This window comes from Mustelus asterias, chromosome 15 (genome assembly GCF_964213995.1).
Source record: "Mustelus asterias chromosome 15, sMusAst1.hap1.1, whole genome shotgun sequence".
Lineage (NCBI taxonomy): Eukaryota > Metazoa > Chordata > Chondrichthyes > Carcharhiniformes > Triakidae > Mustelus > Mustelus asterias.
Window position 1 is genome coordinate 57,981,457 of NC_135815.1, and position 25,331 is coordinate 58,006,787.

Below are 25,331 nucleotides of genomic sequence, written 5' to 3' on the forward strand. Positions count from 1 at the left end.
TCTGGATGGGATTGTGGTCGGTGGTTGACTTGATGGGCTGAATGGCCTCCTTCTGCACTGTAGGATTCTATGATTCTATGAATTGAAGATCTTTGTGCAATCTCTATGCCAGCCTTTCGACTGAGTTTCGACTGCATTAGTTTAAAGCCGCAGATAATACAACAGCACTGAGCTTGCTCATATGGGAAATGCAACACTGGCCCTGTGCTAACTTCATATGTTTGAGATAACTGAAAATATTCCAACACTGTATTTGTAAATGGCTGCTACTCAGGTCTACTTTAGATGCTCTCCCCAGTTAGTCATTAGTCTTCCCTGTAAAAAAAACATGTATCCCTTGTGCTAAAGTTTGCACTTGCTACCCACTATCTAAATCAATGATAGCAAAACCTGCAGGTGATGTAACAACAAGACAGTCTTCTTATCTGAACATGATGCCATGACCCTCTCGTATGCACTTCCTCAATCCTCTGAAAGGCAGATCAAGTAACACAATTAAATGTTAGATATAAATTGTTAAACTGCTTTATTCCACAATCAACAAAATAAGAAAATATGCTACACTGACCCTTCTAAGTGGCTTAAAATGTGTACTTTCCTGGAATAGTTCTTTTTCTTCGAAACCTGACTATAGGTCGAGTGATCACATGATGACGTAGCTCCAAAAAGATCACATGTCGGGAGCATGGGTGTGTTACCCCCCGGGAGTGTAGGCAGAGTACAAGCATGAAGTAGTTGTTAAGCAAGTGAATAAACTATCCTTTGGTACAAGTCACTATTGTTAGTGATTCAGGAACCCAACACATTTATATTGTATTGGGAGTTGGCTGTATGGCATAAGGACTTCGCCACATCGACCCATTCATCTTTGATGGTTGGGGAAAGTTCAAAAAGAAGTAACATATTTCCTGCAGTGCTGCATTGTCTGACAAGTCAAATACGGTACAAGCGTACATCTTATTAAATTTAGTGGGCCCAGAGACAATTAAGAAATTTGGGTTGTTTGCTTTCCAGATGGAGGAGGAAAAAGAAGTTCAAGAGTATCTGTCTTCCAGTACAAAATACAATCCTCGACAGATATGCGATGAAATTCAACAGAACAAAGAGCAGATTAATCAAGACAATCTTACAAGGCCATCCTGAAAATATTGGCAAAGAAATGCACATTTGGAACTCTGACTGATGAGATAATCAGGGATCAAATAGTTTGTTGAATTCACACCAATCTCATCGTCAAGCAACTGCGGCAAGAAAAAGATCTAATGTTACAAGCAGCCATAGGTATCTGCAAGTTAAACAAACAATCAGAAAAATAAGTAGAGATTTAAGGTGGGAAACCGAAGTATTCGCAGTATAGGGCATGCCCTGCCCCAACTGCAGTGGTAAAAGATGCAACACATGTAGAAAATTAAATCATTTTGCTAAATTCTGAAGATTGAAACCACAGGAGCCCCCCCCCCCCCCCCCCCCCGCTCTGCCAGCCATCAGCGACATGGGAGCTGGTCAGTCCTCCAGGGATAGGAGTATCAGCAAGGTGAATGAATTGAAGCTTAGCCAAATTCACAGTATTGATGTTGGACAACATCACTCTACTGTGAGAGTGTTAACACTCACAGAAAATGGTGAAATTTTCACCACCCTCAACATGATTTGCAGCAATGCAAGGCTGAAGGTAACGATTGACAGTGGCGCAAAGCGTAACATATTATCCGACTAATTGACCTTTTGGCTAAGATCAAGTGTCAGATCGAGCCCAAGATGGGGTGCAATGCCTTATCGTGTCAGTTTGGATCCTGTTTGTGTCTCTTGTGGGGACCATGAATTGGATTCAATTGGAATTTGATTTTTGGAGCAAGAAAGGAGATGCATTTGGGTTTTGAGCATTGACTTTGTATCTTTAAGAATGGAGTAAAAAAATGTTTAAAAAAGTATTGTCCAGCTGCATGTTATGGGAACTAGGCCCATATGCAGTACCATACCCCAGCACCCAGGTGGACCTCTTAGTTTATGGCGGATAATCATCTGCACTGAAGGTTTGGCTGCTGTGCACTGCACACAGGGCAGGTTCAAGTTTCATATAACTGACCAGAATGTAAGGCCACTATTAGATCTTCACAACAGCATTACATTGAGTTCATTCAACTTGGTCTAGAAGTGCGTACTCTACAACACCAAGCCCTAGAGAAGACAGCATACAAAGACCTCTTCAACTGTGACGTCACTGGTATATCACATGAGATGGGATGGTTTGGTACCACCAACAGTCTGTGCTGCGAGAACAGTACCAATAGCCATAAAACAGAAAGTAGTTAATGATCTGCATTGGATGATGACACTGGGTGTTATACTCCTATAGATGAGATCACAGAATAGGTTTCAGCAATGGTGGCCACAGTAAAGAAAGATGGCACAGTCAAGACAGGTATTGACTCAGTACATTTGAACAAAGCACTGCTCAGACCTTGTCACCCACGAAGACAGTGGAACAGGTGATTGCAGACATGCCAAACATCAAAGTTTTCAGCATTCTTGATGCAAAATGTGGGTTCTGGCAGATCCCATTAGATGAAGAACATAGAAAAGCTACAGCACAAATAGGCCCTTCGACCCACAAGTTGCGCCGAACAATTTCCTTACCTTCTAGGCTCATCTATAACCCTCTATCTTACTAACCTCCATGAACCTATCCAAAAGTATCTTAAAAGACCCAATCGAATCCGCTTTCACCACCACTACCGGCAGCCGATTCCACGTACCCACCACCCTCTGAGTGAAAAACTTACCCCTAACATCTCCTCTATACCTACTCCCCAGCACCCTAAACCTGTGGCCTCTCGTGACAACCATTTCAGCCCTGGGTAAAAGCCTCTGAGAATCCACTCTATTAATACCTCTCAACATCTTATATACCTCTCATCCTTTGCCTCTCCAAGGAGAATAGACCTAGCTCTCTCAACCTATCCTCATAAGGCATACCACTTAATCCCGGCAACATCCTCGTAAATCTCCTCTGCACCCGCTCTATGGCTTCCACATCCTTTCTGTAATGAGGCGACGAGAACTGGGCACAGTACTCCAGGTGGGGTCTGACCAGGGTCCTATACAGCTGCCGCATTATCTCCCGATTCCTAAACTCAATTCCTCTATTGATGAAGGCCAGTATTCCATACGCCTTCTTAACCACAGCCTCTACCTGCGACGCCGCTTTGAGCGTCCTATGAACCCGGACCCCAAGATCCCTCTGTTCTTCCACACTGCCAAGCGTCTTACCCTTAATATTATATTCTTTCATCCTATTCGACCTGCCAAAATGAACCACCACACACTTATCTGGGTTCAAGTCCATCTGCCACTTCTCCGCCCAGTCTTGCATCTTATCTATGTCTCGTTGCAACTGCTGACGTCCCTCTACACTATCCACAACACCTCCAACCTTTGTGTCATCAGCAAACTTGCCAACCATCCTTCCACTTCCTCATCCAGGTCATTTATAAAAATCACAAAGAGCAAGGGTCCCAGAACAGATCTCTGGGGCACCCCACTGGTGACCTACCTCCACTCTGAAAAAGGCCCATCTTCAACCACTCTTTGCCTTCTGTGGGCAAGCCAGTTCTGAATCCCCTTGCATCCCATGCCCCTTCACTTTCTCCATAAGCCTTGCATGGGACACCTTATCAAACGCCTTACTGAAATCCATATAAACCACATCTACCGCTCTTCCCCCGTCTAAGTGTCTAGTCACATCTTCACAAAACTCAATCAGACTCGTAAGGCATGATCTGCCTCGGACAAAGCTGTGCTGGCTACTTCTGATCATACTATTCCTTTCCAAATGTTCATAAATCCTGCCTCTCAGGATCTTCTCCATCAACTTACCTACCACTGAGGTTAGACTTACCAGTCTATAATTTTCTGGGCTATCTCTTCTCCCTTTCTTGAATAACGGAACCACATCCTCAAAACTAACTATATTCATGTCTCTGGTAGACAGATATCATTTTCTTTCTGTATCCTAGAATCATAGAATTACTACAGTGCAGAAGGAGGCCATTTAGCCCATCGAACCTGCACTGACAACAGTCCCACCCAAGCCCTATCCCAGTAACCCCACGTAATACCTCGCTAATCCCGCGACATAAAGGGGCAATTTAGCATGACCAATCAACCTAACCTGAACATCTTTGGAGTGCGGGAGGAAACCGGAGCACATGGAAGAAACCCATGCAAACATGGGGAGAATGTGCAAACTCCACATAGACAGTCACCTAAGGCCAGGATTGAATCTGAGTTCTTGGCGCTGTGAGGCAGCAATGCTAACCACTGTGTTACTGTGCTGCCCTATGCAATCTCCACAGGCAGCAACGTCTTCCAGCGGTGAATGAGACAACTCTATGCAGGCCAACCTTGTGAGATAATTGTTATGACATCCTGGGGTCGCACTATACTAGAACACGATGGACATCTTTGTCTCATCCTCGACAGAACCAGGACTGTACAACTGAAGCGCAACCCTGCAAATTGCAGATTCACAGTCAACCAGATTCTTTATATGGTTTTTTTACTCACAGCCAATCGTGCAAAGCCCAATCCAAACAAGACATTGTCTATACAACAGATGGCCATTCCTGTAGACAAGCACACTTTACAGCCTTTTCTTGGTATGACAAATGATCTTTCTAAGTTCATCCCATGTTATAGTGAGGTCACTGGTCCTCTTCGTCAACTTCTCCATCAGGATGTCGAATGGTGTTGGCAAGAGCAGCATACAGTAGCTTTCAACAGACTCAATCAGGCATTCAGAACCCCACTGGTGCTGCAACACTTTGACATTCGAGCACGTGTACAGATATCAGCAGACACATCGCTGCAGGGACTTAGCAATCTCTGCTTCCAGAATGGCAGACAAATATCCTTCACTTCAAGGGCCCCAACTGACATGGAGACTCGTTATGCACAGATCGAGAAGAAACTTCTTGCTTTAGTTGCCTGTCAGAAATATCATGGCCCCATATATGGCCGTCCTGCAACTGCTGGAAAAGATCATCAGCCACTCACAACTATCTTAAAGAAACCTCTGCACACTACATCTGCACAGCTGCAACACATAATGCGACAGCTGTAATGTTACAATCTCAGCATCGTCTACAAACATGGTGGGAACTGTACTTGGCTAATGCCCTCTCCAGATCTTTCTTTCCCACCACACACCAGAGAGATCATGAGGAAGACATAGACATTATGGTAATAGAGGTGCTGGTATCTTGCAGTCTCCAGGAACTCAAAGATGTCTTACAGACGGACATCACATGCAGGCAATTGCACAAAATCATAACGAGGGGCTGGCCAGAGTCCTCAAGGGAGCTTCCCCACAAGCTCCCTCCGCACATTTTTCACCATCAGAGATGAACTGAGCCTGCAGGATGGACTGATGCTGCAATTCATCAGCCCTACTGCTCTTCAGGAATACTACACAAAACAACTGCACCAGGGGCACCCCAGGTTGCAAGCATCTAGACACGGGGCCAAAGGATCACTGTACTGACCTTCCATGTACGCAGACATGAAAAAGGAAATCTCCAAATGTGCACCATCAAATGAACTCAAGCCGCATCAAGCGAAAGAACTGCTGTATTTACACGAGGTCTCAGACCTCTGTTGGTTGTTCGCGGCAGCTAGCATCTTCGAGTGGAATGGTAAATAACAGTTAGTCTTTGAACCATTGAATCCCTACAGTACAGAAGAGGCCATTCGACCCATCAAATCCACACTAACTCTCTGACAGAGCATCTTACCCAGGTTCTCTGCCCGCCTTATCCCTGTAACCCCACACATTTCCCATGGCTAATCCATCTAACCTACACATCTTGGGATACTAAAGGACAATTTAGCATGGCCAATCCACCTAACCTGCACATCTTTGTTGATTCATATGCCAGGTGGTTTGAACTTGACTACCTGCCAAACATGATGAGTAACACAGCCATCATCAAGCTCAAGAGACACATTGCCACACACAGTATCTCACAGAGGCTCACAGAGACAACGTTCACCAATTCGTCTCCACTGAATTTTGTAATTTTGCATACACATGTGACTTTAAGCACATCATGAACAGCCTCCTACATCCACAGTGGAATAGACGGTACACTCAGCTAAGCATCTTCCTGAGAAATGTGCCCGGGATCACACAGAGTACTATGCTGCACTCCTTAGCCTGCGTGATCTGGCAAGACAGGGCCTGCCCTGGCCCGCACAATGACTATTTTCAGGTGTATCAAGACCATGATTCCTAATACTAAGGCTCTGCTGCAGGCCAAACTGGAAACCAACATGAAGGATGCCCTCATGAAATGCAGACTGAGAACCAAAACGCACTATGACCAAGGTGCCCACAGATCTGGTCCTCTAACACCTGGTCAAACAGTCAGGATTCAGACTGTAAACGGCCATGACCAGATGGTGGTGGTACGCAGCCTGAACCACAACCAAACAGTTATGTGGTAGCCTCAGACAGTGCCCACTATGTGCGCAACTGCCGGCACCTTCTACAGATATCAAAAGCAGCACCAACAGATATCACAGTATTTCAGTCATCCAGCCCCATACATCAGTGGACATACAGGTTCCTCCACAGGCCAATGCAGTGACTCCTTCACCCAACAAACACACTGATGGAACGCTCCAGATCATCCACGCTGAGGAGACCAACCCTCTGTCTAATCCTACTGTCCAGCTTTGTTTGATGTGAATGCCCACTGGAAACAATTAAATGAAATGAAGAATTGTTTCTTGTTCCAGATCATTATAGATCAATGCTTCAGTGACTTTTCATTACCTCTTGGATAAACTTATCGATACTCCCATCTCTTTGTTCTATTGCTCCAGCAGATGAATGAAAACAGATTTTAAACCATTAGCATTGAAGTAACAGGTCAATAGCACTCCATCCAAATACATTTCATCGAAAATGTTTGAAAGTCCCCAAATACAATGACTCAAAATAGATTGGTAACTCTGGCCTTTAACATATTTGAAAGGTAATTATTTTTGATTTTCAGTCCTGCACATTACACCTTTTCTTGTAGGTATAGAAATGATGTAAGCTAGACCCATTACCCTGAGTGCCTACCTAAACTGTACAAGGAGCTAACTCCCACAGAGTAATGAGTAATGTATTCCAGGAAAAAAAACTATCGGTAAGTACGCTTTGTAAAAGACCTCTATCTGACAAAAACATTATTGTTCTACTGATCAATGCACTTCAATGCATCAACCCTTATCTAAATAGGATATATTCTGAAGAATATGTTTGAAAAAGCAAGAAACTGTACAAAATAGAATTCAAAACATGCATCAGTTTACAATGTTGATGAGTTCTCGTTAATCTCTTCAGACAAATAACATGTGGAATTGTGAAGTTCCCTTACCTCAGGTGCTACAAAGTTGGCGGTGTAACACGGAGTCATCAGCAGTCCATTCTCAGCCCGCAGCTGCTTGGCAAAACCAAAGTCACAAATCCGAATGGATTCTGGATTTCCTGACTCATCCACATACAAAATGTTACTTGGCTTCAGATCTCGATGAACAACCTACCAGGAATGAGAAAGCAACACTGAATCACCAGCTATATAAATCACAAGTGATCAACGTTCATGCCGGTGAGTTTTCTGCCTGTGACTGTTGTTCCTAACTGGGAGCGATGGATTCCACAATCACCCCTGATATGCAGTGACGGGCAGAGTCGGCAGTCAGTAATTTCCACCTTTGCTGTCTGAGCAGTAATCCATCAGAGCAGATCATCATCCTCATGCTGAAACTATCCAGGCGGTGAAAGTGAAAATTACTCTCAACATGCTACCTTCAAGCTCTTTCAAGATAAATGACTTTATGACTACTTTTTAAAATAGCACACAGGAGAGTTTCAGACCAATGTATGAACCAGAAAATAGCACACAAGAATTTCAACTTCAAATGAAATTCCAGCCACATTGTTATTGGTGTCCTTATCAGGGTAAAGGATGTCAGTCCCAGTCAATGAATCACTTCCCATTTTGAGTAGTCAGTGTCAGCACCAGGCAGGGCCAAATCAAACATGGCATCAGCAAAATATAGAATGGGGGAGACACAGCGTGGGGGAGACACAGCGTGGGGGAGACACAGCGTGGGGGAGACACAGCGTGGGGGAGACGCAGCGTGGGGGAGACGCAGCGTGGGGGAGACGCAGCGTGGGGGAGACGCAGCGTGGGGGAGACGCAGCGTGGGGGAGACGCAGCGTGGGGGAGACGCAGCGTGGGGGAGACGCAGTGTGGGGGAGACACAGCGTGGGGGAGACACAGCGTGGGGGAGATGCAGCGTGGGGGAGACGCAGCGTGGGTGGTATATAGAATGACAGTGAATTGAGACTGCTACACCACTGTGGCATTTTCACTGTTTACATCGAGCATCTTCCTGACTTCATTCTGCTGGACTAGGGTTGAAATTGCCTATATTCATTTCAATAGAAGCTGGAAAGCTCTGAACATATGTAACAGGCACCAAATTACCAGGGGAAAGAAAAACTTATTTTTATATAGAACCTTTCACAAGTTCCGGACATCTCAGAGCACTTTACAGCATCGTGTAGTCACTGTTGTAATGCAAGAAACTCAGCAGCCAATTGACACCTCTTACTGTGCTGAATTATCCTTTAACTCAATGGTACAATAGAGAGAAATGCTGGGGAGCTTCCCAGTGTAATTACCAATGCTTAGCCCTCAACCAATATCACAGAAACAGATTATCGTGTGATTTATATCCTTGGGGCTGTGGGCCCTGACTACATAAACTGGCTACACTATTACACTAATCACATTGGAACTGTACTGACTTGGCTGTAAAGCACTTGACAACATTTTGAGATCATGAAAGGCGCTATGTCAATATAAGATTTACTTTCTTTCTTAGATTTCCGGAACAACAGATGGAAAAGAAATTGACCTTCGGGATGAGACACAGAATGGGTTCCTGAAAAATGATGGTGGTGATTTAAATTCCCGTATATCTTATCAGAAACTCCTTATGGCACTTTTCTTTGGTTGCGGACAAGCATCTCCTTAAAATTTCAAATGTCCACATGCCCCTCCACTAGAAACTAATGTTTCTCAGCATCCTTTAACCACTGTGCTGCGTTCTTATTGGGTATTTATTCTACCCTCACAATTGTGTGCTTTTGAATAGTTAGTCCTGGATGTTCACGTCTTCACAGAGTTGTGCTGTGTGTTCCTCACTACGAGTGGTTTTCTTTAGGATTGAAGACAGACCGGGTAACGGGGATTGGATGTTATGTGGAGCTACTTAATTCCCCATATCCTGTAGTTCCCAAACACAGATTATTCCCTGAACACAGATATTACTTTCAATTAGTGCTCACGCTTCATCTTCTGTACCCATCAGGCTCATTATGTCCTCTCCACAAATACAGCTCAGGCCTTGAATAGGCTTTCATTCACTTTGCTGGGTTTCATTCATTTCGTACCGATCACAGTTTCTGACAGAGTGTAGCGTTTATGACATTGATGTTCCTACGACAGGACTGGATTTCCGTCCCCTAAATGTAGCCCTGGAATTTATGGAAATGCTCTCAAGGGCTGGATAATGATCTCTGCTTGCAATAGCAGCAAGCCAAATATTGCCATTTAAATGAGGTGGGCCAGACAATCTTCATTCTTCTATCTTTACAAATTGTTTTTAATAATTGGTTGCGCACAATTTATTTAGCGATCTTTTGGGCTTTCTGGATCCTGGTGCTCACTCTTTCAAATGTGCAGTAGCAGCAGACTGTCTTGTCCTACTCCCAAGGACAGAGGCCTGGATTGGGGATGTAATCTGCCCAGAAAAGTGTGGATGTTCCAAGGAAAGGGCAGTGTTTAAACACAGGGCTCCCCATGCATACAGAGTAACTGTGTAACTCGATACTTTTGTTATACACCGCTGAAATTGAAACCTGGAAGATTAACAATTAGGATATAATGCTTTGAAAAAAAAAAGACATGTCGAACTTTTCATCTTACACTCATCAGGACATTTTGCAAGAATAGATACAGGCCACGATTTAATGGCTCCATTGACCGCAGGTGCAAATCCTATAATGGTGGCTAAATCAGTGGGAGGCCACAAAACCATGCTGACGAGATCTCAAAATGAAATCTTCCGTGCTCCTCACCGGTGATGTAATCAGCTTCACAATTTTTGCATGAATTAACATTACATTAACAGGCTTAACACTGCTAATTCCACTGTCATTCTAACTACCTACCTAGCTGAGATGACCATGCCGAGGACACACAGGTAATTATAGACCCTGGGATCGAGATATATACCTGAGCATTGCCCCCTGGCATTCTGATAGTGCTCCCTGACACTGTGGGAGTTTCAATCCGGGGATTCCCTCATCCTTGTGGGGTGGGGTGCCCTTCTGCATGGGGATTTTCCTTCATCCGGGAGGTTGGTGGAGGGGATTGCCCTTCGGCCTTTATTAAAGGCGCCCTGATCTTAGGATTCCTGGTGTTGCTGAACAAAGAACAATACAGCACAGGAACAGGCCCTTCGGCCCTCCAAGCCTGCACCGATCATGTGTTCCTAACTAGACCATCCGTTTGTATCCCTCTATTCCCAGTCTGTTCATGTGGCTATCTAGATAAGTCTTAAGTGATCCTAGCGTGACTGCCTCAACCACCTTGCTTGGTAGTGCATTCCAGGCCCCCACCACCCTCTGTGTAAAATACGTCCCCTATATATCTGTATTGAACCTTGAACTTGTGACCCCTTGTGTTTGTCATTTCTGACCCGGGCATGCCCCTTCAGCTGACTGTGTGAATCTCGCTTTCCCTTTGAAATTTCACAGACTGTTGTTCAATACAGTCTGCGAGCTTCACACTGGTTTTCTCACCTGAGCATTTTTGGGAAGACTCCAGCCATAGAGTCCTGACGATTGCAAGACGGAAAGCTTTGACATGTAACTTTTATCAATACTCAGCAATACCCAAGTTCTGTACAATTTGAACGTACCCCCTGTGAGTGTAGGTATTCCACAGTCTTTGTGATTGTATAAAGTACTGCACTGGCCTCTCGCTCTGAGAAACACTTCTGCCGTAAAATCCGATCAAGCAGTTCTCCTCCTCTCATTAGTTCCATGACAATGTACAAATATTTCCCATCATCGTATACCTGAATAATTAAAAACAAAATTAAGGTCAGGCAAGAGATATTTGTTTCAAAGAACCACACAATGCAGCAAAGATTCACAGGTCAAATGGCATAGTTCAGAACCTCAAGCTCATACTCCTTGCACACAGGCATTTTTAATTTACGGTGCATGATATGTTTTTTGGGACTTGATGGTTTGAGTTATAAGGAGAGGCTGGATAGGCTGGGACTTTTTTCTCTGGAGCATAGAAACTGAGGGGTGATCTTATAGAGGTCTATAAAATAATGAGGGGCATGGATCAGCTAGATAGTCAATATCTTTTCCCAAAGGTAGGGGAGTCTAAAACTAGAGAGCATAGGTTTAAGGTGAGAAGGGAGAGATACAAAAGGGTCCAGTGGGGCAATCGTTTCACACAGAGGGTGGTGAGTGTCTGGAACAAGCTGCCAGAGGTAGTAGTAGAGGTGGGTACAATTTTGTCTTTTCAAAAGCATTTAGACAGTTACATGGGTAAGATGGGTATACAGGGATATGGGGCAAATGCGGGCAATTGGGACTAGCTTAGGGGTTTAAAAAAAAAGGGCAGCATGGACAAGTTGGGCCAAAGGGCCTGTTTCCATGCTGTAAACCTCTATGACTCTATGAGAACAGAGACTTGTATTGATGTAATAATATAATGTGATATCATGTGCCCATCACTCTGTGTCAGGTATACTGCTATTATAATTTCAGCCAATATGAATTCTGCTGAATTTAATGGGCGGAATTGTACTGGCACATCCATCTGAGGGTCGTATGATCCCGCCCGAGACCAACGGAGAACGCTGTTCTCCAAGCCTCACCCGCCCCCAGAATCAGGGCGGGCGTGCTGGTAAAATTGCGGCCAATATATCTGCTGAACATTAGACTGTCAAGAAGATTCTATCAAAGAAAATTGCCTCAGAGGAATGTGAATGACCACATCTCCTGAAATATCCAGATAACCACCTGTGTATTCAACTGGATGGGTTGAACTACAATCATCTTTGGACAATGGACGCTGGCTGGGAAAGACACTCACCTAGCCATAACCTAATCATATCTAAACCATGGATTTGAAATCGACTTTCTATGATCATGTTTGGGTAACTGGTCATTTGTTGAGATGATCCAACTAACCCTGTTTTGTGTTTTGAAAAGTTCTTTTTCTCCAGGCCATTGAAGAGAGTGCGTAACTCTCTCTCTCTCCATCCAGCCTGCAAGCTTGAACCCTGCCTGGTGTTCATTAACTCACATGCCATAGGTAGTGTTTTAAGAATCAAGACGCTGCTGACTCTAGAGGAAAAAAGGCAAATCGCCCATCTCATTAAATCATCTCGACTTTGAATCCAGAGGGACCATTAAACCAGCCTGAAACCATCCAATTCAACAATTTAAAAGATCCGTATACCACTGATTTTTAATTGCTTAATCTACCTATCCTCCTCCTACTTTTTGCTTACGTGTGTGTGTGTGTGTGTGTGTGTGTGTGTGTGTGTTTATGAACTTTGGATATGTGAGAGAGAGTTGGAGCATTTTTGTCATTTTTATTTATGCCAGGTGTTAAGTACAAGAAATTCTATTCTCTTAACTTTTAAAAAAAGCTTCAAAAGAAACTCAACCATGTGCTACTTTTAAGGTTACAGCATGTAAACAGTTAAACACTTGCTGAAATGCTCAGCATATCCTTTTAGAAAATCCTGATGTGGTCTACCAAGGAGTGAGAAAGAGGGGAGCCATTCTCCCTCTCCTCACCTGATCCTAATGCTGCATTATGAGAATAATTTTGTGTTTTGGTCGGAAAATTATAAGCTGGAAACAATCTTTTTTTTTCTGAGCGGAACACAGGAGCAGGAGTTATGCCATTTGATATTCCTTGTAGGTGAGAGTCCCCAGTGCAGGAACAGACTTATCTTAATGATCTTAAGTACGGAATAGCAAATAAATTGCAATCATCCCAGGGTGTGTTGTCTGGAATTGTTGCCTGTAGATTATTACTAATTATCAGTGATGATGGGTACTGATGGATTCTCCTGTCATTTTGACAGATGGGTGTTCAGAAAAAAACAAAGACTGGTTTACAGTTTAGATTGATGTCACATCATGTATGACATTAGACCACGTCCTGATGTGCACTCCTGTGTTAAGATCTTTGCGTGTGTACTGGTGAAGGCCAAAAGGTATATGGAAAACACAGCTGGAACCAATACATAACCTTTCTTGGTGTCACTGGTGACAGGAAAGGTATCCGATAATATACCACTTTGCATCACATTGCTCATCATGCCATCATGACATGAGTGAATGACACTGGTCACCTTTCCAGGACAGCCGTATTTGCACAGAACCCTCTACGGGCTTTCCCAATTTACTGTGTCAAAAGCCTTGATCAAATCAATAAACACCATAGAGAGGATTTTATTTTGTTTGCAGCACATATTTGAATTGATATATTGCAAAGATCATGGCCAGAATTTTCTAGCCGTTCACACCAGTAAGGTTCTCAAGTCCCGCTGCAGTGAACGAAAATTTGGCTGAGTACAAAATTCTCCGTCCTCGTTTGCAGTGGTGGCAAATCATGAACTGCCAGAATCGTTCCCCATCCTCCGCAGAAGCCACTGTGTTACTCTGGTACACAGTGTTAATGATGTGAGTGTCAGTCCAACTAAGAATAACCCTTGCAAGTTTTTCCTGCTGCTGAAAGAAGTGATGATCCACGATGATTGTCACAGATGGATTTGCTCCCTTGCCATTTGTAGTTAGTGAGGGGGTCGGACAGGCGATTCTGTGGACGCAGACAAGAAACTCGGATGGTAGTTTGCCTCCCTGGTGCCAGGATCCGGGATGTTTCTGATCGCGTCCAAGATATCCTGAAGTGGGAGGGAGAAGAGCCAGAGGTCATGGTACATATTGGTACCAATGACATAGGTAGGAAAAGGGAAGAAGTTCTGAAAGGAGAATATAGGGAGTTGGGAAGGGAGTTGAGAAGAAGGACCGCAAAGGTAGTAATCTCGGGATTGCTGCCTGTGCCACACGACAGTGAGATTAGGAATGGAATGAGGTGGAGGATAAATGTGTGGCTGAGGGATTGGAGCAGGAGGCAGGGATTCAGGTTTCTGGATCATTGGGACCTCTTTTGGGGCAGGTGTGACCTGTACAATAAGGACGGGTTGCACTTGAATCCCAGGGGGACCAATATCCTGGCGGGGAGGTTTGCTAAGGCTACTGGGGAGAGTTTAAACTAGTATGGTTGGGGGGTGGGAATCAAATTGAAGTGACTGGGAGAGAGGAGGTTAGCTCACAAATAGAGAAAGCTGGCCAACAGTGTGAGAGAGAGGATAGGCAGATGATAGAGAAGGGGAGCGCTCAGACCGAAGGTTTGAGATGTGTCTATTTAACGCAAGGAGTGTTGTGAACAAAGTGGATGAGCTTAGAGCATGGGTCACTACTTGGAAATATGATGTGGTGGCCATTACAGAGACTTGGATGACTCAGGGACAGGACTGGTTACTTCAAGTGCCGGGTTTCAGATGCTTCAGAAAGGACGGAGGGAGGCAAAAGAGGTGGGGGAGTGGCACTGTTGATCAGAGATAGTGTCACGGCTGTCGAAAAGATGGACACCATGGAGGGATTGTCTATGGAGTCTCTGTGGGTGGAGGTTAGGAACAGGAAGGGGTCAATAACTTTACTGGGTGTTTTCTATAGGCCGCCCAACAGTAACAGGGATGTTGAGGAGCAGATAGTGAAACAGATCCTGGAAAGGTGTAATAATAACAGAATTGTCGTGATGGGAGATTTTAATTTCCCAAATATTGATTGGAATCTCCCTAGAGTAAGGGGTGTAGATGGGGAGGTGTGTAGATAGATTAGGTGTGTTCAGGAGGGTTTCTTCACACAGTATGTAGATAAGCCTCCAAGAGGAGAGGCTGTACTTGATTTGGTATTGGGAAATGAACCTGGTCAGGTATCAGATCTCTCAGGGGAGAGCATTTTGGAGATAGTGATCATAATTCCATCTCCTTTACAATAGCATTGGAGAGAGATAGGATCAGACAAGTTAGAAAAGTGTTTAATTGGAGTAAGGGGAATTATGAGGCTATCAGGCAGGAAATTGGAGGCTTAAATTGGAAAGAGGTTTTCTCAGGGAAATGTACGAAAGAAATGTGGCCAATTTTCAGGGAATATTTGTCTGGAGTTCTGCATAGCAACGTTCCAATGAGACAGGGAAGTTATGGTAGGTTACAGGAACCGTGGTATACCAAGGCTATAATGAATCTAGTCAAGAAGAAAAGAAAAGCTTACAAAAGGTTCAGGGAGCTAGGTAATGTTAAAGATCTAGAAGAGTATACGGCTAATAGGAAGGATCTTAAGAAGGAAATTAGGAGAGCCAGAAGGGGTCATGAGAAGGCCTTGGCAGGCAGGATTAAGGAAAACCCCAAGGCATTCTACAAGTATGTGAAGAGCAAGAGGATAAGACGTGAAACAATAGGGCCTATCAAGTGTGATGGTGGGAAAGTTTGTATGGAACCGGAAGCAATAGCAGAGGTACTTAATGAATACTTTACTTCAGTATTCACAATGGAAAAGGAGTGCAGACTTGCAGCGAACTGAAAAGCTTGAGCATGTAGATATTAAGAAAGAGGATGTGTTGGAGCTTTTGAAAAGCATCAAGTTAGATAAGTCGCCGGGACCGGATGAGATGTACCCCAGGCTACTGTGGGAGGCGAGGGAGGAGATTGCTGAGCTTCTGGCGATGAACTTTGCATCATCAATGGAGATGGGAGAGGTTCCGAAGGATTGGAGGATTGTGGATGTTGTTCCTTTATTCAAGAAAGGGAGTAGAGATAGCCCAGGAAATTATAGACCAGTGAGTCTAGCCTCAGTGGTTGGTAAGTTGATGGAGAAGATCCCGAGAGGCAGGATTTATGAACATTTGGAGAGGTATAATATGATTAAGAATATTCAGCATGGCTTAGTCAAAGGCAGATCATGCCTTACGAGCCTGATTGAATTTTTTGAGGATGTGACTAAACACATTGATGAAGGAAGAGCAGTAGATGTAGTATATATAGACTTCAGCAAGGCATTTGATAAGGTGCCCCATGCAAGGCTTATTGAGAAAGTGAGGGGACATGGGATCCAAGGGGACATTGCTTTGTGGATCCAGAACTGGCTTGCCCACAGAAGGCAAAGAGTGGTTATAGATGGGTCATATTCTCCATGGAGGTCGGTCACCAGTGGAGTGCCCCAGGGATCTGTTCTGGGACCCTTACTCTTTGTGATTTTTATATATGACCTGGATGAGGAAGTGGAGGGATGGGTTGGTAAGTTTGCTGATGACACAAAGGTTGGAGGTGTTGTGGATAGTGTAGAGGAATGTCAGAAGTTGCAGCGAGACATTGATAGGATGCAAGACTGGGCGGAGAAGTGGCAGATGGAGTTCAACCCAGATAAGTGTGAGGTGGTTCATTTTGGCAGGTCAAATAGGGTGGCGGAATATAATACTAACTCTTGGCAGTGTGGAAGGTCAGAAGGATCTTGGGGTCCGAGTCCATAGGACGCTCAAAGCAGCTGTGCAGGTTGGGGCTGTGGTTAAGAAGGCGTATGGTGTACTGGCCTTCATCAATAGAGGAATTGAGTTTAGGAGTCGTGAGATAATGTTGCAGCTATATAGGACCCTGGTCAGACCCCACTTGGAGTACTGTGCTCAGTTCTGGTCGCCTCATTACTGGAAGGATGTAGAAGCCATAGAAAGGGTGCAGAGGAGATTTACAAGGATGTTGCCTGGGTTGAGGAGCATGCCTTATGAGGATTGAGTGAGCTCGGCCTTTTCTCCTTGGAGAGATGAAGGATGAGGGGTGTCCTGATAGAGGTGTGTAAGATGTTGAGAGGTATTGATCGAGTGGACAGTCAGAGTCTTTTTCTAGGGCTGAAATGGTTGCCACAAGAGGACACAGGTTTAAGGTGCTGGGGAGTAGGTACAGAGCAGATGTCAGGGGTAAACTTTTCACTCAGAGGGTGGTGGGTGGGTGGAATGGGCTGCCAGCAACAGTGGTGGAGGCGGATTCGATAGGGTCTTTTAAGAGACTTTTAGATAAATACATGGAACTTAGTAAGATAGAAGGTTATAGGTAAGCCTAGTAATCGCTAAGGTAGGGACATGTTCGGCACAACTTTGTGGGCTGAAGGGCCTGTATTGTGCTGTAGTTTTTCTACGTTTCTATGAGACATCTCTATATTCTTGGGACACAACGCTGTCATTCAGATTAGGCAGAAGACCCATGTCAGTCCCTCAGTACTTGAATACTTCAGGTGGGTTGCTATCAACCCCTGACAACTTGCCCATAGAAAGCTGGCCTTTGCGACTTCAGCTTGAGAAGGATCAAAAGCAAGCTCTTCCAGGGTGTGGTGCTGTGTAAGTGACTCAGTGGTATTATTGCACACTATCGATCATTAGTTTAGGAGCTTGCTGAAGTGCTCTGCCCAATGAAAGGAAATCTTCTGTCTATCTGTTAGGAGATGATTACCTTCTGCAGAGAGGATGGGTGTCACACATTTGATTTTAGGGCCATAGACAGATCGTGGATCTTCGTGCAGAGCCTTCAGGTTATTTTTAGGATGGGGATAACAACTATTAAGTGGCATCATTTTATGAAGTTATGTGTCCATTATGGAGGATTGCCCAATGGGAAATATATATGTTAAGTTTGAGCTCATGCGGACTGAACTTCCATATGTCCAACTTGCACTCCCAGGAGGCCAGAACCAAGGATGTCTAAAATATATTCTCCTATTCAGTTACCTCTCTCTCCAAGTTGCTATGGCAACTTTAGAATCATCATGCTATCACAATCCCATTGCCATGCCAACTGTTTGCTTTCTAATTCCAAATAAAATTATCAAGTCCAAGAGTTAGGACTTTAACATTCCCACAGAAATAGTTTATATATTTACAGAATTACTATTAATAAAGAAAGGGAAAAGATATATTAACTACTCAATATTCTTGAAAGTAAATCCTTTCTGGCGTAAATCAGAAACTGACTTTTATTTGGTCCATGGGGGGGAAGCTTAAACCTGGGTGTGAGGCTTTAGGTGCAGTTGGCAAAAATCGAAATGGAACAGGGAGCTAGTTCCAACTCACCAACTTCCACATTTAACTCATTTGTGTTCGGCTACTTGTGTGCTTCCCTCTCAGGAGAGGGGAGCTGCATGTTAACATGTGAAGCACTCAATTGGATAGGGATAGAACCATTCAAGTATTCACCCGATAGACTCACAGTTAATGACAGTTATGATAATAGAAATAATTGAATATTGTGCCTTCACGTTCACCTGAGATTCTAATAGGGCGGACATGACATTAGAAGGAGAAATCAGAAACCAGATAAGATAGAAAGTGGAGAAATAATTAATAAACAAATCAAACTTTGAGAGGATAAAAACCTTGCCTTGATGGATTGTATCCACATATATTTAAAGGAATTAGACAGGTGACAACAGAGGCACTAATACATATATATAAAATTCATTAGAAAAGGAAATTGTGGCATTGGATTGATAGAGGGCTAATGTGATTCTTATATTTAAAAATTGAGACGGAACATATCCTGGAACTCTAGACCAGTTAATTTAATGTGCGTGGTAGGTAACATTATGGAATCTTTACTGAGATTTATTACAAAAACATCTTAAATTAAAAATATAACAAATAGCTGGCAAGGATTTCATGCTTGGCTGACCTTACTGAATTATTTGAGGAAGTGATAAAAAAGATGAGATGAGGTTAACATACAGGATGTAATAACATATGTAGATTTTTCAGGATTAGTTTGAGAAGATGCTGCCTGTTCATGATGTGACTAAGATCAGAACACGTGGAATCAAGGGGTACGTAGCAGGAGTGGGTAGCTCGCTGGTTACAAAGCTGAAAGCAGAGTAGGAATTAAAGGGCGTTACTCATGCTGACAAGAGGTGTTCCAAAGGGATTGGTGTCGGGTCAACAGATGTTCACCATTTATGTAAATGATTTGGACTCAGAAATCTGGAGAACAATTTCAAAATTTGTGAATGTCACCATATTCGGGTGGACATTAATATTGAGGAAGGTTGCAAGAAAATAGTAGAAGGCAGTGAAGAAGGTTATCTAGGATTCCAACAGGATCGGGATCAATTGGACCAGTGGGCCAATGAGTGGCAGATGGAGTTTTAGATAAATGTGAGGTGATGCATTTTGGTAGATCGAATCGGGACAGGACTTACTCAGTTAATGGTAGGGTGTTGGGGAGAGTTACAGAACAAAGAGATCTAAGGGTACAGGTTCATAGCTCCTTGGACAGGGTGGCGAAGAAGGCATTCAGCATGTTTGGTTTCACTGGTCAGAACACTGAATACAGGAGTTGGGATGTCTTGTTGAAGTTGTACAAGACATTAGTAAGGCCACATTTGGAATACTGTGTAGAGTTCTGTTCACCCTATTATAGAAAGGATATTATTAAACTAGAAAGAGTACAAGAAAGATTTATTAGGATGCTACCGGGACTTGATGGTTTCAGTTATAAGGAGAGGCTGGTAGACTGGGACTTTTTTCCCTGGAGTGTAGGAGGCTTAGGGGTGATCTTCTTGAGGTGTATAAAATAATGAGGGGCATAGATAAGGTAGATAGTCAACATTTTTTCTCAAAAGTAGGGGAGTCCATAGCTAGAGGGCATAGGTTTAGAGGGAGAGAGATACAAAAGGGTCCAGAGGAGCAATTTTTTCACTCAGAGGTGGTGAGTGTCTGGAACGAGCTGCCAGAGGCAGTAGTAGAGGTGGGTGCAATTTTGTCTTTTAAAAAGCATTTAGACAGTTACATGGGTAAGATGGGTATAGAGGGATATGGGTCGTGAAGGCCGCCTTGGAGAACGCTTACCCGAAGATCTGATCTTCGGGTAAGTGTTCTCCAAGGCGGCCTTCACGACACACGACAGCGCAGAGTCGCTGAGCAGAAACTGATAGCCAAGTTCCGCACACATGAGGACGGCCTAAACCGGGATCTTGGGTTCATGTCACACTATCGGTAACCCCCACAGCTTGCCTGGACTTGCAGAATCTCACTGGCTGTCCTGTCTGGAGACAAGACACATTTCTTTAACCTGTGCCGAATGCTCTCTCCACTCACATTGTCTGTATCTTTCAGACTTGATTAGCTGTAAAGATTCGCATTCTAATCAGTATTCTGTAACTTGAGTTTGTGTCTCTGTATGCCTTGTTTGTGGGCAGATATCCACTCCATCTGACAAAGGAGCAGCGCTCCGAAAGCTAATGGCATTTGCTACCAAATAAACCTGTTGGACTTTAACCTGGTGTTGTTAATCATCAGCAGGAAGGCTGTGGAAATGCCTGGCTCTAGGCGCCAGCTTTGTCTACTCAATCCACCATCTGGCATTTCACCTTGTGGAAAATCTACTCATTAGGAAACCTGACTTACTTATCCAAGAAAGATAAACTGAAGATAATATATGCCTTTGTCTAAAACCAAAGAACCAATTCAAATCCAGTGTAAATCCCACATGTACAAATTCTACCCAACTCTTACAAAGAGGAAGTGAGGTGAAAGGTAAAAACCTAGTCAAGTATTTTCCAGAAAGTTGTCCACATCAATTTGTACCATGTCAGTTCAAACATTTCCCAATCAGTGGCAAATGTGTGCCATTACTGCCAAGTAATAGTGTGTCTAATCTACTCACATCCTTCAAGGTGATGATATTTGGATGCTGTCCATATCGTAACAAAATTTCAATTTCCTCTGATGGATCTCTTTTGCTTTTATCAATAATCTGTAAATAATGGAGTGAAAACAGTGTTATCAATCCCATCCACTTATCATTTCACAAAAACTTCTGTGTGAGGTTTCTTTCCTCCAATAATTTCCCCTCTGAATTCCTCCCTTCTGCACAGTTGCTCATTGGATACCAATCGTGCTGGGACGTAGCTTTACTGTAAATTCAGCAGCAAGTGCCCGCTCGTATCCATAGTGATGAAATCGCTGCAATTTCTAGAATAAAACCTGTCAGCCTCCTACCCATATTCCTTGCAGAGCAAGGGGGCTGAATAATTGAAAAAATATGACTAGGTCTTATTAATTTAACATGACAAAACCTTTAATTGCAAAGTACCTACTCACTGCATGACATATCTACTCATTTCCACACAGAAAAACCAAAACTGCAATGGAAACAGTGCACTGATATGGTGATTGCTAAATTCAGTTACAAGTCGTCCGGTGTACCAGGTGCTGTTTTGGGTTCATACTCGTGTCCAATTTCCAGGGCTCTGCTCAGAGCCATTGCTGAAGGCATGAGCACAGTAGTTCCTGTCCCCTTCGTCTGCAACATGACAGAGATAGAGCAGAGGGGACACAGGGGAGGGCAAGTTGCTTTGAAAGGGAAGAGGAGGAGGAGGAGGGGGAATAGAACTCTCAGTGGGAGACCCCATCCACCCAGGATTTACAGGGAGCAAATTTCCTTTCTCAAACTCAGTGAGCAATAGTGTGTCAGATATGTGCATTTCAACATGAGCTTCTCATTCAACTTTGCTGGCTATTGGAGCTGGAACTCCAATCTCAGAGCAGGGGGAGGGCAGCATTGATAGTGGCTGTGAAGATGAGCGAAGCCATTAACATTTAACTGTCCTTGCAGACTGAAACAGGTGATATTTGCAACATCTCTCAGCTTTCTGTCCACTGTTGCGTAAGCATGCTCACTAATGTTGTGTATGTAAAAAGAGCCGAATACATTTAATTTGCTCTTTCCAGGGAGAAGCAAGCAGAGGGAGCATGCCGTTTTGTGAGAATTGTAGGCTTCCGGTGGTGCAGATATAACACACGAGAGGCTTGATGTACTCGGGAAATAAAGGCTTTTATTGCCAACAATAACAGAGCTACCATATACAGTATACGATCCCAGACTAAAGGGTCACCAGACAGAGCAGTGACCTTTATACCTCTCCCAGGAGGCGGAGCCGACTGGGGTGTACCGTAACAACTATATTAACAGGTACAACAGCCCAACCCTAACCCCAACAGTAACATATCTACAGACTCATAGTACTGGCCAGACCATGGCTCAGCACTACCTGGTGGGAACCAACAATGGTTCACCACAGCCGGTAATGTTGCAGATAATTCCGATGCATCTCAAGCAGAAATGGTTTCACTGCTTTGAGGTCCAGCTTGTGGGCAATCCAGGATCCTGGCAGAATTATTGATATCTTTATTCTGCAGCCATCCGCTGTACTATCTGCATTTGAGTCACCATGGCAGTGGTTGGCACTGCTGCCTCACAGTGCCAGGGACCCCGATTCGATTCTCGGCTTGGGTCATTGTCTGTGCAGAGGCTGCATGTTCTCCGTGTCTGCGTGGGTTAGTTCTGGGTGCTCTGGTTTCCTCCCACATTCTGTAAGATGAGCTGGTTAGGTGTATTGGCCATGCTAAATTCTCCCTCAGTGTACCCGAACAGGCGCCGGAGTGTGGCAAGTAGGGGATTTTCACTAACTTCATTGCAGTGTTAATGTAAGTAACTTAATTGGTGTTAATGTAAGCCTACTTGTGACACCAATGAATAAACTTTAAAAAAACTTAAACCATAATAAATGAGAGGATGGCTACTGAGTAATAAAAGTTATCTACTGACCACTAGGTCTTGTATCTGGTGTACAACCCATGTACATGTGGGCAGCATGCATTCAATGAAAGGCATGTTTGTATTCAAAATGTGATCAAGCAGAACATGAGGAAGATTAAGCAATGATTTTGCTGCCTGAACTGTTCTGAAGAAGTCTTGATGGAGGAGCACTGTGGTACTGTCCAGGGGATGTGTCAAAATTCATCATGGCCAGTCGTCACAAGCGCAGTGCCCTTGCTACCAGGTATATGCTGAGCAGCTGAGGAGGAGACAGAGGAGGAAGAGGAGGAGCGGGACAGACTAACGATCTGTTATCATTGTTGTTGGTCTTTGCTTACTTTCGTGCTTGGTTAGGATAGGTAGAGACTGTGAGAGGCAATATGGCTGTTGGTAAACTTTAACCTTTAGTAAACATTCTTCTAACTATATACAGGAGAAGGATTAGTTTGTGGTTTCACGCAGAATCCTCCCTCAGTCAGCTCTGCTGTCATGTGATCTTACATCACTGATGATGTTGCTGTTTATTTACATATTTAACACTGACGCTTTACACCACAACCAAAACATCCAGCTTCTGTTCAGAGAGCCAATGATCATCTCATCTAGCTGTGGGAGCGGTGAATGGAAGCCAATTCTCCAATCCCTAATAAATCCCACTGCCGGGTTTTTACAGCCTCGCTTGACCCGAGACCGGAAATTCCCACCCGAGGTCAACTGACATTTCCATTGTCTGCCCTTTCCCATTCCGATTCCGAGGCGGGCAGGGCGGTAGAATTCTGGTGTATATCTTTCCACAGTTACTGAGCACCACAGCATCCATTTTCCTTCAATGTGGAAATAAAATCAAAACAAAATAAATCCAAATTCAGAAATCAAGCCATTTACTATTCCATACTAAAGTATGGAAGGACACTCATAACTCTCTTTGTCCTTCAGAGAACACATCATTCCAGGGAGAGCAGAAAACCAGGGGTGGGTTTGTAGCCATTGCCACCCTGACCACAGTGAGGGAGGATGCCTTAGAGATTGGCAAGGATATACAGACACACACACACACACACACCCACACAGACATGCACAGAGACACGCATGCACATGCACACACATTGGGTTTTAGCTAGAGAGAGATAGGGGCTGCCCAGAGAGATAGTTGAAGTAGATATCGCCCTAGGCTAGGAACAGGAGAAAGCCACTTGATCCATTGAACCTGCTCATTCATTTAATCATGGCTGCACTTGCCCTGTATCCCTTGATGTCATTGGTGTGAGTAAAATCGCCGCAAGCGCCATATCCTTCCCCCAGCCGGCACTTACCTTTAGCTGTGTTCCTCTTTGAGCCACGTACCCCAGGAAAGGCCTCTCCAGCTTTACTGACATCAACCAAAGTTAGGTGGGTGGCACAGTGGTTGGCACTGCTGCCTCACAGCGCCAGGGACCAGGGTTCAATTCCCGGCTTTGGTCACTGTCTGTGTGGAGTTTGCACGTTCTCCCCATGTCTGTGTGTGCAGGTCAGTGGGACTAGGCAAAAAATGGTTCGGCACAGACAAGAAGGGCCAAAAGGCCTGTTTCTGAGCTGTAATTTTCTATGGTTTCTATGGGTGGCACAGTGGCACAAGGGTGGCACAATGGTTAGTACTTCTGCCTAACAGCGCCAGGAACCAGTGTCAATTCCGGCCTTGGGTGACTGTGCGGACTTTCACTTTGCATTTTCTCCCCGTGTCTGTATGGGTTTCCTCCACGGGCTCCAGTTTCCTCCCACTGATGTGCAGGTTAGGTGGATTGGCCATGCTAAATTGCCCCAGGATGAGTGGATTAGGGGGATTAGTGGGATAAATACGTAGGGTTCCAGGGATAGGGCCTGGGTAGGAAGCTCTGTTGGAGGGTCAGTGCAGACTTGATGGGTCAAATGGCCTCCTTCAGAACTACAGAGGCCATTCAGCCCATCAAGCCTGTACCAACAACAATCCTACCCAGGCCCTATCACCATAACCCCACATATTTACCACGCTACTCCCTCTGACACTAAGGGGCAATTTACCATGGCCAATCAATTGAACTCACACATATTTGGACTGTGGCAGAAAATTGGAGCACCCAGAGGAAACCCACACAGACACGGGGTGAACGTGCAAACTCCATACAGTCATAGACGCTGGAATTGAACCTAGGTCCCTGATGTTGTGAGGCAACACTACTAACCACTTTGCTACATCGTGTTGAATTAATGTCCACAATGACTGAATTGTCACTTGGCACTGAGTCTGTATCTTTTTACACTGCCAGAACCAACTCAACACTTTCACCTCTCCCAAATCCTTCACAGTCGATGAGAGACGATGAAGGACCAGCTGAAGAGATCCTCCGAGGAGGGCAAGCACTTTGAAGATGCACCATCACATGACCTATGTGCACTCTGCACCAACACAGATACACAGTTAGCTTGGTAGGTCCTGCTTTGCAGATGGCTAG

At 44.3% G+C, this 25,331-nt stretch overlaps 1 protein-coding gene across 1 annotated transcript in view; it reads right to left on the bottom strand.

Moving 5' to 3' along the window:
- LOC144504826 (ribosomal protein S6 kinase alpha-2) overlaps nt 1–25,331 on the bottom strand; it is a 204,106-nt gene that overhangs the window by 17,741 nt on the left and 161,034 nt on the right. The window contains exons 15-17 of the mRNA XM_078230580.1: nt 20,929–21,018; nt 11,047–11,205; nt 7,428–7,589 (exon numbers count right to left, since the gene is read on the bottom strand). Of these exons, the coding sequence (XP_078086706.1) occupies nt 7,428–7,589; nt 11,047–11,205; nt 20,929–21,018 (411 nt within the window). The remainder of the gene's footprint in view (nt 1–7,427; nt 7,590–11,046; nt 11,206–20,928; nt 21,019–25,331) is intronic.